Raw genomic sequence first — 15,477 nt, forward strand, 5'->3', positions numbered from 1 at the left:
AAAGTTTCCTTACGCTGAGTCAGACCCTCAGTCTACCTAGCTCAGCTTTGCCTACAGGTGCCTCTCCTATGTGGAGATGCTGGGGATTCATCCTGGCCCTGTGAGCTACCACTGCCTTTTCCTTGCAGAGGTTAGTCTGTCGCAGGAAATAAGAGCCTTGCCTCCTTTAAAAGACTTAACAGGTTTCTAGCCCTCATTGACTAGACTAGAGTCTCCTTCATCTTCATCCGATGCTGGTACAATCTATCCACCACAGGCAGGTTCCAGCACTCTCAAAAATATGCTTTTATGTGCACAGCAAAACCCGTATATCTTTTAAGATCCGCCAAAAACGAAAAAAAGAAAAAGGTTTGTTCGTGCAGTTTTTCAGAAGATGGTCAGCATTGCTAAGCGAAAATTCTGAGCCTTCCCTGCAATACCGAAAAAGGCTCCGTATATATATATGAATGACACCCCCGCATCTGATGACTATTTTGGGTACCCGCCTTTGCTTAAAGAAGAAGAAGAAGAAAAGTTGTCTTCCCACATTGGACTGTAGGTGCTTCCCTGCCCAATCTCGAGCGGATTCAAAACTCCTCCCTTCTCTTTGGTGGCGGTGGAGCAGGAGGAGGAGGAAGAAGAGAGACTTGCAGAGATTAGGGTGGCAGCCAGATTTAGGGACCCTCCCGGTGTTTCCAAACACCTTCCTTCCGCAGCCGTTCCAGGGGGAGGGCTGGGCTGGGCTGGGCTGGGCAGGTGAGTCAGCCGGAGGCTCCCGTCTGCCAGAAGAGGGGCCGTGTCCCTTTAAAGACATGTGATACTTTCCCCCCAGCCGGGGGATGCATTGAAATAGACTGTTCGGTACTTACACCGCGCTGTATAGGCGATCTGCGCTTTTCCTACGTACATCTGCTCTTACTCCGCTCTGAGTGCATTGGAGAGAGAGAGATACTTATATATAGGAAAGGGGAGAGAGGGTGGAGGTAAAAAAAGGAGAGAGAGGGGTGGGCTGGTGTGTCATTAAACATCCACCGATCCTCCTCTCTAAGTGCCCTGGAAGCCTACGAATTATCTCAAGATCACTTGAAAGGTCTCATCGAGCAGAAGGTGTCGCTCCGAGATGATTTAAAGGTGAAAATGACAGGCTTTCCACCTCTCAAAGCTTGGCTACTTTTCTGACAGCCTGGGAGATAGAGAGAGAGAGAGAGACAGGGAGAGAGCGAGAGAGCCTAGATGTCTTCCTTACTCTTGGAATAGGATTGCCAACGAGGACACCGAGACACAAACCAATCCCCGGTTTCGTTTTCGTGCGTCCTCAAGAAAGGCTGCTGTCGAAGATTGCCGGGCGAAACTGCACGATCCCGTGTTGTGGTGCAGATGGATTTTTTTGGGGAAAGTGTCCAGTCTTTCCAATGAACGCGAACCGGGCACTGTGCTTTGGGTTGGAATCCTCAGGTAAGGACGGAGCTGCTCGGAGGACTTCTCGGGATTCTCCCGCCGAACGAATGTCAAATAAATATACCTATATGTATCAGTAATAATAATAATAATAATTGTTGTTGTTATTCGGATGAGAGACAGAGAGAGAGGAGAGAGAGAGAGAGAGAGAGAGAGAGAGAGAGAGAGAGAGAGAGTCAGATCATCAAACCCAGGGAAGAAATGGAAATGTTGGCTCTGGAGAAAAGTTCATACCAATAATGTTGTTTGAAGATGGATGGTGAACGCTTGCGGAGGGGGGGGGGCGGTTGAAAAGTCCTTACTCTAGAAATGCTGCCTGAAAAGAGAGAGAATGCGAAAAGATCAGCAGGAGAAGTTTTTTCCCCTGTCTTTCTCCGCTGTTTAAAAGACTACTCTGCTTGGAAGATCAGCCCCAGTGGAGGGGGAAGCCTCTTTTCCCCTTTAAATGTATTTGCTGATTGCATCAGATACACACACACACACACACACACACACACACACACACACACACACCATTCATATATATATATATATATATATATATATATATATATATATATATATATATATATCCCAAACGAAAAGGGGGAGGGGCATCCATCTCTTTGAAATCCACCCAGAAGTCCATTTGTGAGGTGCTTGGAAGGGAAGGGCTGGCTGTATGTGGTGCTTTTGTTGCTGAGGTTTAAGGAAATAAAAGAGGGGGGAGGAGGAGGAAGGTAAGCCAAAAGTAAACAGCAGGGAGAAGGAAACAACTAATTATATATATATGCTGGGTGAGTACATCAGAAACACAGAGCAGAGAGTAAAAGGGCATCCCGCTGGTGAAAATTATGTTTTGCAATTTGGTTGTCAATTACGCTTCTCCTTTGGAGCTGGAAACTTGTGTTTGATCCATTCAGCTTCCTCCCTCCCCATTTCCCCCCTCAAAAAGAGCCTCTTACAAAGAACATGCCTAAAAAAACAAAAACAAAACAATGATGTCCATGTCTTGCACTTGACACTTGTACTCCTTGACTGATCTGCCACTGGCAGTGATTTCAATTGTTAACCAACCGTGAGGATACATCACTTCTGGGGTTTTTTTTAATACTCGTAAGCCCAACCTTCAAATGTGTGTGTGTGTGTGTATGAGTTGTTCTGCATGAGAGATAAAAGAGGTTTATTTGAGCTTGAATGTCTTTTCTCCCTTCCTCTGGGGAAAAAAAAAGATGTTCATCTGATTGGATTATTAGATAGAAAATGCCATCTTGTCATTGGCTGACTAAGGAGCATGCCTGAAGTTTGATTAATTTGGCAATGTGGAATGCAGCAGAAGGTGTTGTTAAAAGAACTGGATGGAGTGCAGCATAGCCAAGCCTTGGAAATCTGGCGATCCTTGAAGGCTTAGAGGAGAGGCTGTTAAACTTGTAAAGTTTACAAGGGGTGTGTGAGTGTGTGTGGAAATGCCCAGTGCCAGAGAGGTATCAAGTGATGGCGTATGTCGCCCTAGCAGAGAGAGATCTCTTGCTTTGGTAATGAGGATTCCTTTCTATTTTCGATACAAATTGATTTCTGAATAGATCAGTCCTCCGCCCTTCCTCCATTACTCAGGAAATTCAGTCTAGTCCTACAAGTTTTCTTTAGACTAGACACAAAAGAAAAGGAAGCTGTGTGTGTATGGACTGATAGAACAGAGTTCTGAGAAACAATTACTTTGCTTAGCAGACAACACTGCAATTAAAAATTAATGGCCTTAGAAGTTAAAAACGATGCCGCCCCTGCCGGAGAGAGATTAGACTTGCCAGATTGTCAAGGCAGAGCTTGCTTGAAATGTGTCTTGGCACTGGATGTCAAGTTACTATTTACAACGTGCTTTATGAAGTTCTGAGAGGGCTCATCTATATTAATCTCTCTGTGATTGCACAGGCACCTTAATGCTGTGAGATTTGGCAGTAGCATGTTCCAGCTACAACGCCCAGTTTTCTTGGTCCATTTCCATTGACTAGGAAGGCGTGAATGGCACCCTGCGATGGCACCCACTACGTCCCACATTGTTGCTATTTTGCAGGATGGATTCACTCTCAAAAATCTTGTACGCCCAAGCGATTTGCTTGCATGCTTTGCGCACCCATATCACGAAACAGAGTTACTCATTGGAGATATACTTGCCTAGAGTGTTTCTGATCACACCTTGAAAGTGCAATTAAAGAATGAAATGGAGCGTGGATTTCTTAGCTCCTGCCTTAAGACTGTCCCATGGAACTGACACGTCCATCGTGACACAAGCTTTGGTAGGCTTAGACCTCCTCCATCAGCTGCACCTTGGTTTCCTGTTAACCTTGGGCTTCTTTTAGCATTGCTTTCATTTATGCCCCTGAATTATTAAAAGTTAATCTTGAAGCAGGCAGCTTCCTTGCATTCCTTTGGACGCACTCCTTTGTCACATGGCAACTGGCAGTCTGGAGGAAAGGGGGGGGGGAATTGAGGTAGGGAAACATCCCCCCCTACCTTCCTTTTCAACATGGTCCAGATGCACATAGCATCCGAATGGAAGCAGAATGTGGATTCACTTGCAGTGGGTGCTAATTGTTGTCTACTATTTCCTTTAGAGAACGGCCATGGTCTCTGCAATGTCCTGGGTCCTGTATTTGTGGATAAGTGCCTGTGCCATGCTGCTCTGTCAGGGCTCACTTCACCACACCTTCCAGCAGCATCCTCTGCACAGACCAGGTAGGACCAGCTACAAAGATGCTCCTCTGTGCAGCCTATACTGTATATTGATGCAATGGGGATTAATCTGTTTCACCCCTGACATTCTATGAGCTGCTTCCTTGCATGACAATGAAATCAAGCAAATATTTGCTCTCCTGCCGTGGAAAATCACAACCTATTTTTTTTTGGGGGGGGAGGGGTGTGTGTTTCTGTCAGTTTCCTCAAATTGGCATGGGAAAGCTCTTTAGATTATACTGTAGATTCTTTTTGCACTGTGTGGTAAGAGAATAAGATTTCTTTCTCCTGTGGAGAAATCATGCAGTTATATAACTTTGAGCACTTTTATTTCCTGTACATTTGCGAATTGAGGCACAAGTCTCCCCACCCTGCAAGAAAAAGAAAAGACAGGGGGCCCAATGTTTGCATTCAGATGAGAAAAGGACAGATAATCACATGCCTATTTTGGTAACTTATTTTCTCTTACATCTGTGGATGGAGACAAAAAACTCAAAACACCCACCTACCAATAACTATGCATTATCCTTTACTGCCACATGCAGGGTGAATTCTAGAATGTGGGGAGACCCGCTTGGCAATGTTGCAGCACAATCTCAGCCCTTTTACTCAGAAGTATGTCCCCCTGTATTCGGTTATGCTTATGCCCTGGTAAACGTGTTTAGGATTGCAACCTAAGCCATGTCTCCAGGAAGCCCCTTAATTCAAGCCTTATGTAACCACTTATTGTTCCTGGGATGGTTATGCCAAGTGTAAACGATGCTGCAACAAGGCCTGCATTTTTGTCGAACGCTGCTATTTGTGATCGTGGTGAACGTATGATAAGGCGAACGGTATTTCTGGTGGTAAAGCATGTCATGTTTCCAAGGATGCTCCATGGCTGAAAGGTGCAAAAAAAGAGGATTTTGGTGTCGGTAATAGAAATTGATTAAGGTAAGATTGCGTCTAAGGCATTGTGTCGCATTGACATTCCTCAGATGGAAATCAGCAATGTAATATTTCAAAGCTGACCATTCATTTGGAACTTGCTTCATGGCCTTACTGTCCAGGAAATGACCCATGTGCATACAATGCAATATGAGAAGGCTGATGAACTGGCCACTGCTCATAGGATGTGGTGAGCTTCCCACCCCCCTTTTCACTCTCTTAGCGTTTCAAAGATGAAATGTGTGTAGTGATGATGGGTAATCATGCTCTGCAGATTTTGAGAATATCACTTTTGGCTCCAATAGATGTCAACGTCTTTATTCAATCTGATGTGGGTGAGGAAAAGGGTTCCTTTTTCTTCGTAGCTGTCCTTCAGACCTGGAAGTAATAGCTTAAGAATCTTAGAAACAAAAGGGAAGGTTTGCCCAAAAGTATTGCGGTGAAATTGCTCATTGATAGCTTCCTCTAGATACAGCCCTTGAATCAGAGTTGCACAGGAGCACAGTTCTACTCTTATGTCTTATATACCCATGCCATTCTGTGTGTTGTGGATCTCCTATACATTTTGCTCTAGGGTGCGCAATCGATTGCTTCACTAACTGTCATTGTAATTGATTGGAGGCAGGTAGGACAACCGGTATGCATGTCTTCCTCTCAGAGCCATCAAGAGAAGGAAACAAAGCACCACTGAAACAGAAAGGTGCCAGCTATCTGCCACCAATGGCAGCACAATGGACAAACAAGCCACTGTATGTATAAATAGTCAAAGGGAAAATGCAATCTCATTTTTGCACAATCAGTTGAAACAAGTGACATGATGAGAAAAAAAGAAAGGAAAGAGGGATAGACCTTCCGGTGGCTGGCAGCATTTGCCTAAGCTTGAAAAATCACCTCCTTTATGAAGCTAGAAGAGCACGGCATGGGGTGCATACAAAGTATTGGGGGAAATGGGAAATATGACATATCTTTCGCAGGGGCTGTGATACAGAGTGAAGGCTTTACAGCTGCCTCATCACCTGCTTAGGAACAGCAGAGCTTTCCCTCTTGCGAGACTTTCTGAGGCAGGCAGCCTGCACCCTACATGAGTAAGATTGATGGTCTTCTGAGCCCAGGCAGGCAATTTCAGTCTCTCAAGAAATAAGCCACTACGTTGACAGATGAGTGGAATTTGATGGAAATGCTCACCATTGATTCAGGTTGTTCCATGTCTGGATAGGAGAAGATACACTGAGAGTCCTTTAGGAAGACAGAGTTAGAGGTTCTTATGAGATTTCTTTTGTCACAATACAGAAATTCTATCTATCATCTATCTATCTATCTATATCTATCTATCTATCTATCATCTATCTATCATCTGTGAATTTGTCGTCTTATTTGAGAATGCAAGTGGTGGTGGTTGGGGAGTGTTGCACAACATGAAGAAAAAGGAAATGGAAATGTGTTAATGATGAAAATGAGCAGAGTTTTTAATATATTCAGCTGCAGTCCTCAAGCGATTGCTATTTTTCATATTTATATTATTAGGAATGCATCATTTACTTTGAGTTAGCCACTTTGAGTTAGCCACTGTTTAAGGAAGATTAAAACACTGCATCAAGAAGGGGGGGGGAGAGTGAATAAAAACTGGAGAAGATGAATCGATGCATAATTTTCTAATTTCATACTGTTGTACTAGAAGGCCTTTTCTATTTTTAATAAGGTGAAAACACACACAACTGTAATTAATTGTCTAGCATACCTCCACCCCAACTATCACAATCTCCCAGCACTTTATGGCGGTTCAGTCCATAATTCTTGGTGGGGGTCTTTAATTTGTATGAGGCCTTCCAAATAAGTTTTAAAAGCTTGACAAGAGCGTGGGGAAATTAAGGAAGACAAGTCTCACTATGTCTTCCACCTCCTTGACTTGATAAATGGAAGATCTCATTTAAAGACCACAGTGTGCAGCATTTTAAATATCACATGATTTAGTGGACTTAATCTATTGCTCTTGAATTTGGCTTTAAATAGCGCTGCATAGAGAAACCATTTCTCCAAGTGGATGGCTAGGTTGGTGATATTGAAACTAAGAACATGGGGAATATGGTGAGTTTAAATGTTTTTTTGCTAGGTTTAAAAGTACAAAGACATGTGGCCCTTATCCAGGGAATCCCAGGGTGCCACTGACTGATGCCCTGCCAGTGCTGTTCTGGTGGTTCTACAAAACAAGCTTGGACAGGAGATTTGGGTGATGTCACACATGCTTCTCTACAGCCATGTGGAGTGTGATTTGATTTCCTTAACTATTGCCTTGTTTTGTGCTTGAACTAGTTTCTTCACCTTGATTGCTGCCCCTGCCTTGAAGCTATAAAAGCAAATGATTATGGGTTGCATCCAACCACGTTGTCCCGTCCAGACACTTCCCTCTCCAGCAGAACTTCCCTCTCCTCCCACCATATGCATATGTTCAGGTAACTCCCCCCAACACTTGGGAGGAGATCTGGGGGTTGCATGGGGAGATGAGGAGGGACGGGAAGTTCTTTTGCATAAGCTGAAGTCCTTGCACCAATGGGACACTTCGTTGGATGCAACTCAAAACTTTTTTTTGGGGTGGTGTGGGGAGAGAGTATGGCAGCACAGGCGTTAACTGCCCCAGGACTGCGCCACTGTAAGGCATTTCTGACATGAATCATATGCTCTAGAACAGCAATGTCCAACTGGTCGACCGCGATCGACAGGTAGATCGACAGGGTGCTCCCAGTTGATCGCAGGAGATAAAAAAGTGATTGGCTGGTTTCCTATGAGTGAGCATGCTGTGCTGCGCCCCTGGTGCTGTGTTCCATTGCTGGCACCGTCACTGCTTAGAAAGGTTGAATTCCCTGCATCGGCGTCAGAGTGTGGGAAGGATAGAGGGCAGCAGAATTTTGTGCTAGTGATTTTATGCAATCTTCACCCCAAAAAGCTTAATAACTCTTCTCAGCCCCCCTAAAAGAAGCTTAAGAACTTGTGCCAGCCCTTCCTAAAAGAAAGCTCCACAACGCTGGCCATTATTTCCCCCCAAAAGCTCAAGAACTCTGGCCTCTCCCCCCCAAAAAAGCTCAGCAGCTCTGGTCTCACCCCCTAAAGAAAGCTCAACAACAATGACAATTGGTAGATCAATGCCAGCTTTATTATACTCGGAGTAGATAGCAGTCTCTAGAGAGTTGGATGTGCCTGCTCTAGAAGTTCCGGATTAGAATGTTACTAGTGATCTGAAAAAGGCCCCAAACAAATATGAACTCATGTGAATTGAGTTTTCTTGGGCATTCTTTGTCCAGGTGGCTATAGCATTTTCCTCTTTCTTGTCCTCTCCTGCACACCTGTGCCACTTCAGCATAAAGGTCAATTTGGAAGGTGGTGCATTGTGATGTTCGATGCATTGTGATGTTCAACCAATTGTTGTTGCATCATTTAAGAGCCCAGGAAGGGATAGAAAGTGACTCTTTACAAGCTTGGTGTAAGCAATCCTAACAAGAATTGTGAGACATCCAGCGTAGGCATCAATCTTACTATAAAATAGGTGTGTTTGATGAATTGAGTCTTTGTCATTTCTGAAATGAAGTACCCCGATCCAAACCTCCCAAACTGATGTGAGGATTAGAATGTAGATCTCAATCAGGTTTTGCACTTTGAATGTTGTGGTGCACTTATCAGTTAAACACACACACACAATAATGTATCCAGAAATATAGGTTCTCAAGAGAAAATACGTTTTGAGAGAAACCATACATTTAACTATATAATGAAATGTGAGTTGTCAAGTGAAAATTGCATATTTATGCAGAAATGAGAAGAAATGGATTTAGGAGTGAACCCATTTGAAAGTAAGGATGGAAATAGGCTGAGTCACCTGTAGGCTGTAGAGTGATAAACTCGGTGTGGTGATGGGGGGGTATTGCTTTGGTTGCTACTACATTATGCATTTTTGTGTTTTTATATTGTAAACCACCCTGTGATCCTTGGATGAAGGGTGGCAAAGAAATTTAATAAATAATAACAAGCAACATGAATAGAGCATACTCTAAAATCCCAACGCACTAGGTGGAACCTCCTGGTGCAATCGTGGGAATTCTCCACCTCACATACAGAATGTTCTCCTGGTTAAATAAGAGGCTGAAGATGGTTGTGGAACTGATTTGGACTGTGTGAATTAGCTCTTACAATTAAGTGCAAGATATTTGCATTTTTGTATTGTTTATGTATTGAATTTTAGTCACACATCAGAGTATTTGCAATTCAGGTTTCAACCCAATCCCTTCCAATGGCCTCTATTTACCAGAACCCATCTGAATATTCTGATGCCTGCTAAATCATTTCCCCATTTCTTGGGCTTCTCATGGATTCATTTCACAAATAGTTCATCTGAACTGCTAGAGAGACTCTGCAGGTTTCAACCAACTCCTCCAGAGCCCTGGAAGTGAGTGGGTTGGATGCTTGAGAACACAAAGTTGCAAAACTGCAACGGACCCAGAGTCGTTGTATTTTTAAATCATCATGGCCATACAAAGGCTTTCTAATACAGGGGGAAAAGGTGTGTGTGGAAAACGAGAATGATTCTGCTGAAGATATGTGCAATGTTACACAGCAAGCATGTAAAGTTTCAAGTAGAAAGGCAAATCTACAAGGAGTGACAACTACCAAGGGATGTTAGAAATAAAAGGGCAAGGAACATGAAGGGGAATGTGAGCCTGCTACTCACTAAAAATGAATAAACTAGGACAAATGACTTTAATTTCTTCGCTTCAGTCCCAAATAGAGTAACAAGACGTTTCACAAACAGTTTTCAAGTATCACAAGGATAACATCTCAGAAGCCAAAATTACCTTTAAACCTGACTATAGCTCCAAATAGTTCACCTGTGATGTCAAAAATACTGGTGTCCTGGCAGTGGGTACCAGGAGCAGAACTAAATCAGAGGCAGACTCTTGTCAGTTATTTTGTGGTGGGGGGGGGGAGAGATTGTGTGTATTGTGGATGGGGGAGCAATACATTAAGTTTGCATCATAAAATCTTAATGCAGACCTACCTAATTCATGTTTCCCAAACTGCTACATAAACCAGTATGCGGCTATCCTTTGAAATTCACATTTCTCTGAATTTTGTGTACAAAGAAGCATGTCTTATGGGGAAATGACATTCAAAAATGCATTATATTGGGGAAAACAACTTTCTACACTGCATGTATTGGTAAAATCATGCACAAAAAATTGCAGATTAGGAGAAATTCCCCTCAAAGCGTGTACAAGTTTCTGTGCCGACTTAAAAAACAACAACACAAAAAAATCACAAACTCGTGCAGAAATTGGGGGGTGGGATTATGATGGCAAAGTGAGAAAGCAAAAGAAACCAAAACTGATGGATTTGTATGTCTCTAGTTTACATGACATATCATCGAATTCACTCAGTGTGTGGTAAAGGCCACTTCCTTAGCTGGCTTGAAAAAAGGAGATTGGAATATTTAACAAATAGTTATCACATTGGCTGGAGGCGACTTCCAGCTTTGGAACCAGCATACCTCTGAATGCTAGCTGCTGGGGGAGAGCAGACAAAACTATTCCTTTGTGATGTCCCTTTGAGCATCCTTCAGACATCTGGTTGGCTCCTGTTGGATGCAATGTAATGGTCTAGATGGATCTTTGATCTGCTCCAGCTAAGTCTAGAGCCAGAACAAAATTGGGCAGGCCAAAATTGAATCAAAGGCAGAATCTGGTGACACCAGCAATCCTGGCCAGCTGCTGTGCTTGAAGTGGCTTATCAGGGTTCATCAGCATCCTATAGGTGCTGATGCCTCTTGGGCTCTTCCTCCCCTTTTTCCTGGTCATGGGCTTATGTGACTAGCATAACACAAAGCCATGGTTTAATAACCTTAATAAACCATGGTTTAATAAAGGTAAAAGGACCCCTGACCCTTAGGCCCAATCGTGACTGACTCTAGGGTTGCGGTGCTCATCTTCCTTTATTGGCCAAGGAAGCCAGCTACAGCTTCCGGGTCATGTGGCCAGCATGAGTAAGCCACTTCTGGTGAACCAGAGCAACACACGGAAATGCTGTTTACCTTCCCGCCGGAGCGGTACCTATTTATCTACTTGCACTTTGACGTGTTTTCGAACTGCTAGGTTGGCAGGAGCAAGGACCGAGCAACGGGAGCTCACCCCATCACGGGGATTCGAACCGCCGACCTTCTGATCGGCAAGTCCTAGGCTCTGTGGTTTAACCCACAGCGCCACCTGTGTCCCATACCGTGCACTAAAAGGGATCACTGGGTGTATTTCCTCTCAAGACACGTATAACTTCTTCCTTTTAGTTACCAGGATGGTTTGATCTTTTCTCCTCCTTCAGTTTTAGTGTTATGGTTTTTGTTGCCCCCCCCCTGTTTTTAATGTTTCCCTTTCCAGCCTGTCATGAAACTGAGATTCGCTAAGAGCAACGTTTCTGCCTTCTTCTGGGATTTCACATCTTCCCCTAACTTCAAATGCTATAAACAGAGTCATTCTCTGGAGCCAAACTTAGTTTAGCATTAAAACAGTGCCGGAGACTCCTTAATGTGCTTTGGGCAGAGAGCTGCCGCACACTTGGGCTGCAGTGTACATCGGATCTACTTTTTTTGAGTTTTGTCCAGAGGGACCTTGGGAAGGAATGCGAGTAAAATAGTAAACAAAGTGGCAGCGGAGCATGGAGTACATTTTTGTGGCCTATAAACTGAGGGGGAAATGAAAAGGGTTAATGGGACACAGCTCTGGAGTATCCTTTCCAAGATTGAAATAAAGAGTTGTCTTCAACGTAGCATGAAAGTGAACATCCCATCAGTGCAAGAATGGAACATTCTCCCACGCTCCTCTGCCTGTGTGCACGTGATATCTGTTCTGGGTTCCCTCCAACCCTCTAGAGCAGTTTGGGGAATGTTGTGGTGGGGAGAAGAGAAGAGAAATCCCATTGCACTCGCACTAATCCTTGTACTCAAGCAAGAATTCAGTTGAATACCACCCACAGTGTCCTAATGGGCTAGCTAGCCTCTGTATAAGGAAATGGGCTCTTCATTCTGAAAAGGAGAACATTGGGTGTGTAGAAAACCAGCCAATGCCCTAGATTCTCTTCCCAATGTTTCGCCAGCTCAGCCTTTGCCAGCTCAGTGGGCACCAGATCTTGGACGGCAGTTCCCATCATCCCCAGCCAGCATGTGCACTGATGGGAACTGTAGCGCAGCAACATCTGGAAAACACCAGGCTGGTGAAGGCTGCCTGCACTCCATCTTGCTTCTCTTCCCCTGCCATTTGCCGGACAATGGCTCCCCAGTTGCAGGGAACTCCCCCTCCATTCTACTTTCTGCAGAATCACTGAGTAGAGGAGGACATCTCATCTGGACATGCAGCTGGGCTCCTAAACCAGTCAAATGTGGGAGTTTCTCCACATTTCTCAGTGATGTTAGACTATAGTTAACTTAGGGTTAGGTCCAATGGACAGCAGTCAAACCGGCAACCTTGGAGTCATCAGCACCATGCTCTAACCAGTCAGGCATGCTTTCTTAGTGTCAGACTTAATTCCTACATATTAAGATTAAAGACTTACGGTAAATTCAGATGTAATTATCCCAATCTGGACCAGGAATGAAATGAGCCACATGTCCGTGCAGTTCCTTCCTTCCTTCCCCTCACACATCCAGTTTCAGTAACTATTTCATAGAATCATAGAATCATAGAGTTGGAAGAGACCACAAGGGCCATCGAGTCCAACCCCCTGCCAAGCAGGAAACACCATCAGAGCACTCCTGACATATGGTTGTCAAGCCTCTGCTTAAAGATCTCCAAAGAAGGAGACTCCACCACACTCCTTGGCAGCAAATTCCACTGTCGAACAGCTCTTACTGTCAGGAAGTTCTTCCTAATGTTTAGGTGGAATCTTCTTTCTTGTAGTTTGGATCCATTGCTCCGTGTCCGCTTCTCTGGAGCAGCAGAAAACAACCTTTCTCCCTCCTCTATGTGACATCCTTTTATATATTTGAACATGGCTATCATATCACCCCTTAACCTCCTCTTCTCCAGGCTAAACATGCCCAGCTCCCTTAGCCGTTCCTCATAAGGCATCGTTTCCAGGCCTTTGACCATTTTGGTTGCCCTCCTAGTTTCCTGTGCCATCTTCTGGGAAACTATGGTTTGAGAGCTCCCTGCAAATCAGATTCAGATCCAGGATCAGGATTGTGGCATCTGCAGCGGCGTAGCATGAGTTGTCAGCACCCGGGGCAACGCAAGTAATTTGCGCCCCCTAACCCGGGGCAAGGCACGTAATTTGCGCCCCCCCTAACTCCTAACCTGCGAGTTGCCGCTGGCGCTGCCGCCCAAACGACGCCGCTTGCCCGGAGGAGGAGGGGGGCAGAGAGGCGAGGAAAATGCAACTGCCCAGCAGCTGCAGCAGCGGCGGCGGAGGCGGGGCTGTGAGGAGGGGCTGCCTGGTGCGTCCTCCGCGGCGAGCGCTGAGAGCCGCTGCCTGCTGGACGCCTTCAGCCCGGACGCGTGCACAGCTCGTCGTTTCCGCGAGACATGCGGCTCTGCTACAGCCTGCGCCCGAGGCTCTTCGGCGACTCTGGAGGCAGCGAGCGCGCCCCCCCAGATGTTGCGCCCGGTGCGGCCTGCCCCCCTTGCACCCCCCACGCTACGCCACTGGGCATCTGAACTCAGCCTTTAAGATACCTCTTGTTGTAAACCGGCTAAACTCTGGCCTCACAGGTCACTCTACTACTCAGTATGAGGGACAGATCAAGTCAATGAGACGGTGACATTCTGAACCTTGTGGCTCTCAATATCTCCTTGGTGGCCTTGACTACCGATGAAGTCAAGAAATAGCTTCCAGAAATTTACAGGGACATCAAAGGGTGGTGTACTTTATCAGAATTTGCAGAAGTAAATGCCTGGAGATGCTAACATTTTTAAATGCAGTTTGTTACTTGTAGTAAAACAATGTAGAATTTACCATTTCTTCAGTACCCCTCCAAAGAGGGTGTGCTGCACCCACAAATATCCCACAATAGTAAGAATACCTAAAATAATAGATACGTAGATCATTGTATTCCTTCTGCACACTGTTCATGCTTAAAGATGTAAATAAAGTCTCTTCACTGAATATTTGTTGTTGTTGTTGATTTAAGGTGGAGTTTCCACCTTAAGTCTATCTATCTGTCATCTACCTATCTACCTATCTATCTCTATCTATCATCTATCTATCTATCTATCTATCTATCTATCTATCTATCTATCTATCTATCATCTCCCTACCTACCTACCTTCATATCATTTATCACAATTATATTCTACCTTTTCTCCAAGAAGCTCAAGGTCTCCCCCCACAAAAAAGTATTTGGGCTTTTTTTAATTATTATTTTTACAGCATTTTTTTTTTTTTTTTAGAAAATTGCCCTGGTTGCCATATGCCTGGGTTTTTCCGGGCGTTTTGCGTATTTGGCAAAAATCCGCCCAGATACTATTTTCACAGTCCGATTCCCGGATGTGTCTTGGAAAACCTGGGCCTATGGCAGTCTTAGGGCAGTTCTCTTCCTGCCAGTTTGATCCTGACAACAACCCCTATGAGGTAGGCTAGGCAGAGGGACTCTGACTGGCCCAAGGTCACCCAGGGAGTTTCATGCCTGAGCAGGGATTTGAATCGTGGCCTCCCAGATCCTAGAGCACAGCTTTCCAAACTGTGTGTCACGACACATTAGTGTGTCAGCTGCAGTATGTAGGTTTGTTGTGCGAACGCTCCCCATGCTCCTCCTAGGGCTGGAAAGAGGTTAGTTGAACTTCCAGCTTGCTAGTACAGTGGTACCTCTGGTTACAAACTTAATTCGTTCCAGAGGTCTGTTCTTACCTGAAACTGTTCTTAGCTAGAGGCGTGCTTTTGCTAATGGGGCCTCTTGCTGCCGCTGCGCCACCAGCACACGATTTCCATTCTCTTCCTGGGGCAAGGTTCTCACCTCGAGGTAACTCTCCTAGGTTAGCAGAGTTTGTAACCTGAAGCGTTTGTAACCTGAGGTGTTTGTAACTCAAAGTACCACTGTATAGCTGAATTACTGTGTTGCAAAATGATGCATGTCTAAAAAGTGTGTCACCAACCTGAAAAGTTTGGAAAGCTCTGTCCTAGAGCTACAATCCAACCACTATGCCACACTGCCTTTTTTCTTATCAATTCCCCCTTTTGCCACCGCTACGTCTTCGGTTACCCCCCACCCACAGCATGGAGAAACCCATGTTGCTCTTATTTCTCAGTCAACCTGATTTGGCTGCATAGCCACTGTAACTCAGCTTTTGAGTTTGCTATTAGAACACACAATTAATATGTATCAAACTATCCTCGCAGTTTTGATGCAGCTGACTGTGAGTGAGGCTCGAGCATCTTGAT

The 15,477-nt window shown here is 44.8% G+C and overlaps 1 protein-coding gene across 2 annotated transcripts in view; it reads left to right on the plus strand.

Moving 5' to 3' along the window:
• The first annotated feature begins 506 nt into the window (after window positions 1-506).
• The window catches only part of TAFA1 (TAFA chemokine like family member 1), a 338,693-nt gene continuing 323,722 nt past the window's right edge, over window positions 507-15,477 (plus strand). The window contains exons 1-2 of one of the 2 annotated variants that reach the window (XM_081184407.1): window positions 507-1,434; window positions 4,029-4,149. In XM_081184407.1, coding sequence (XP_081040533.1) covers window positions 4,038-4,149 — 112 coding nt within the window. In that variant the 5' untranslated portion in view covers window positions 507-1,434; window positions 4,029-4,037. The remainder of the gene's footprint in view (window positions 1,435-4,028; window positions 4,150-15,477) is intronic. The other variant, XM_081184406.1, reaches the window with a different exon arrangement.

Source organism: Podarcis bocagei (genome assembly GCF_964188305.1).
Source record: "Podarcis bocagei genome assembly, chromosome: 2".
In the NCBI taxonomy this organism is placed as follows: Eukaryota; Metazoa; Chordata; class Lepidosauria; order Squamata; family Lacertidae; genus Podarcis; species Podarcis bocagei.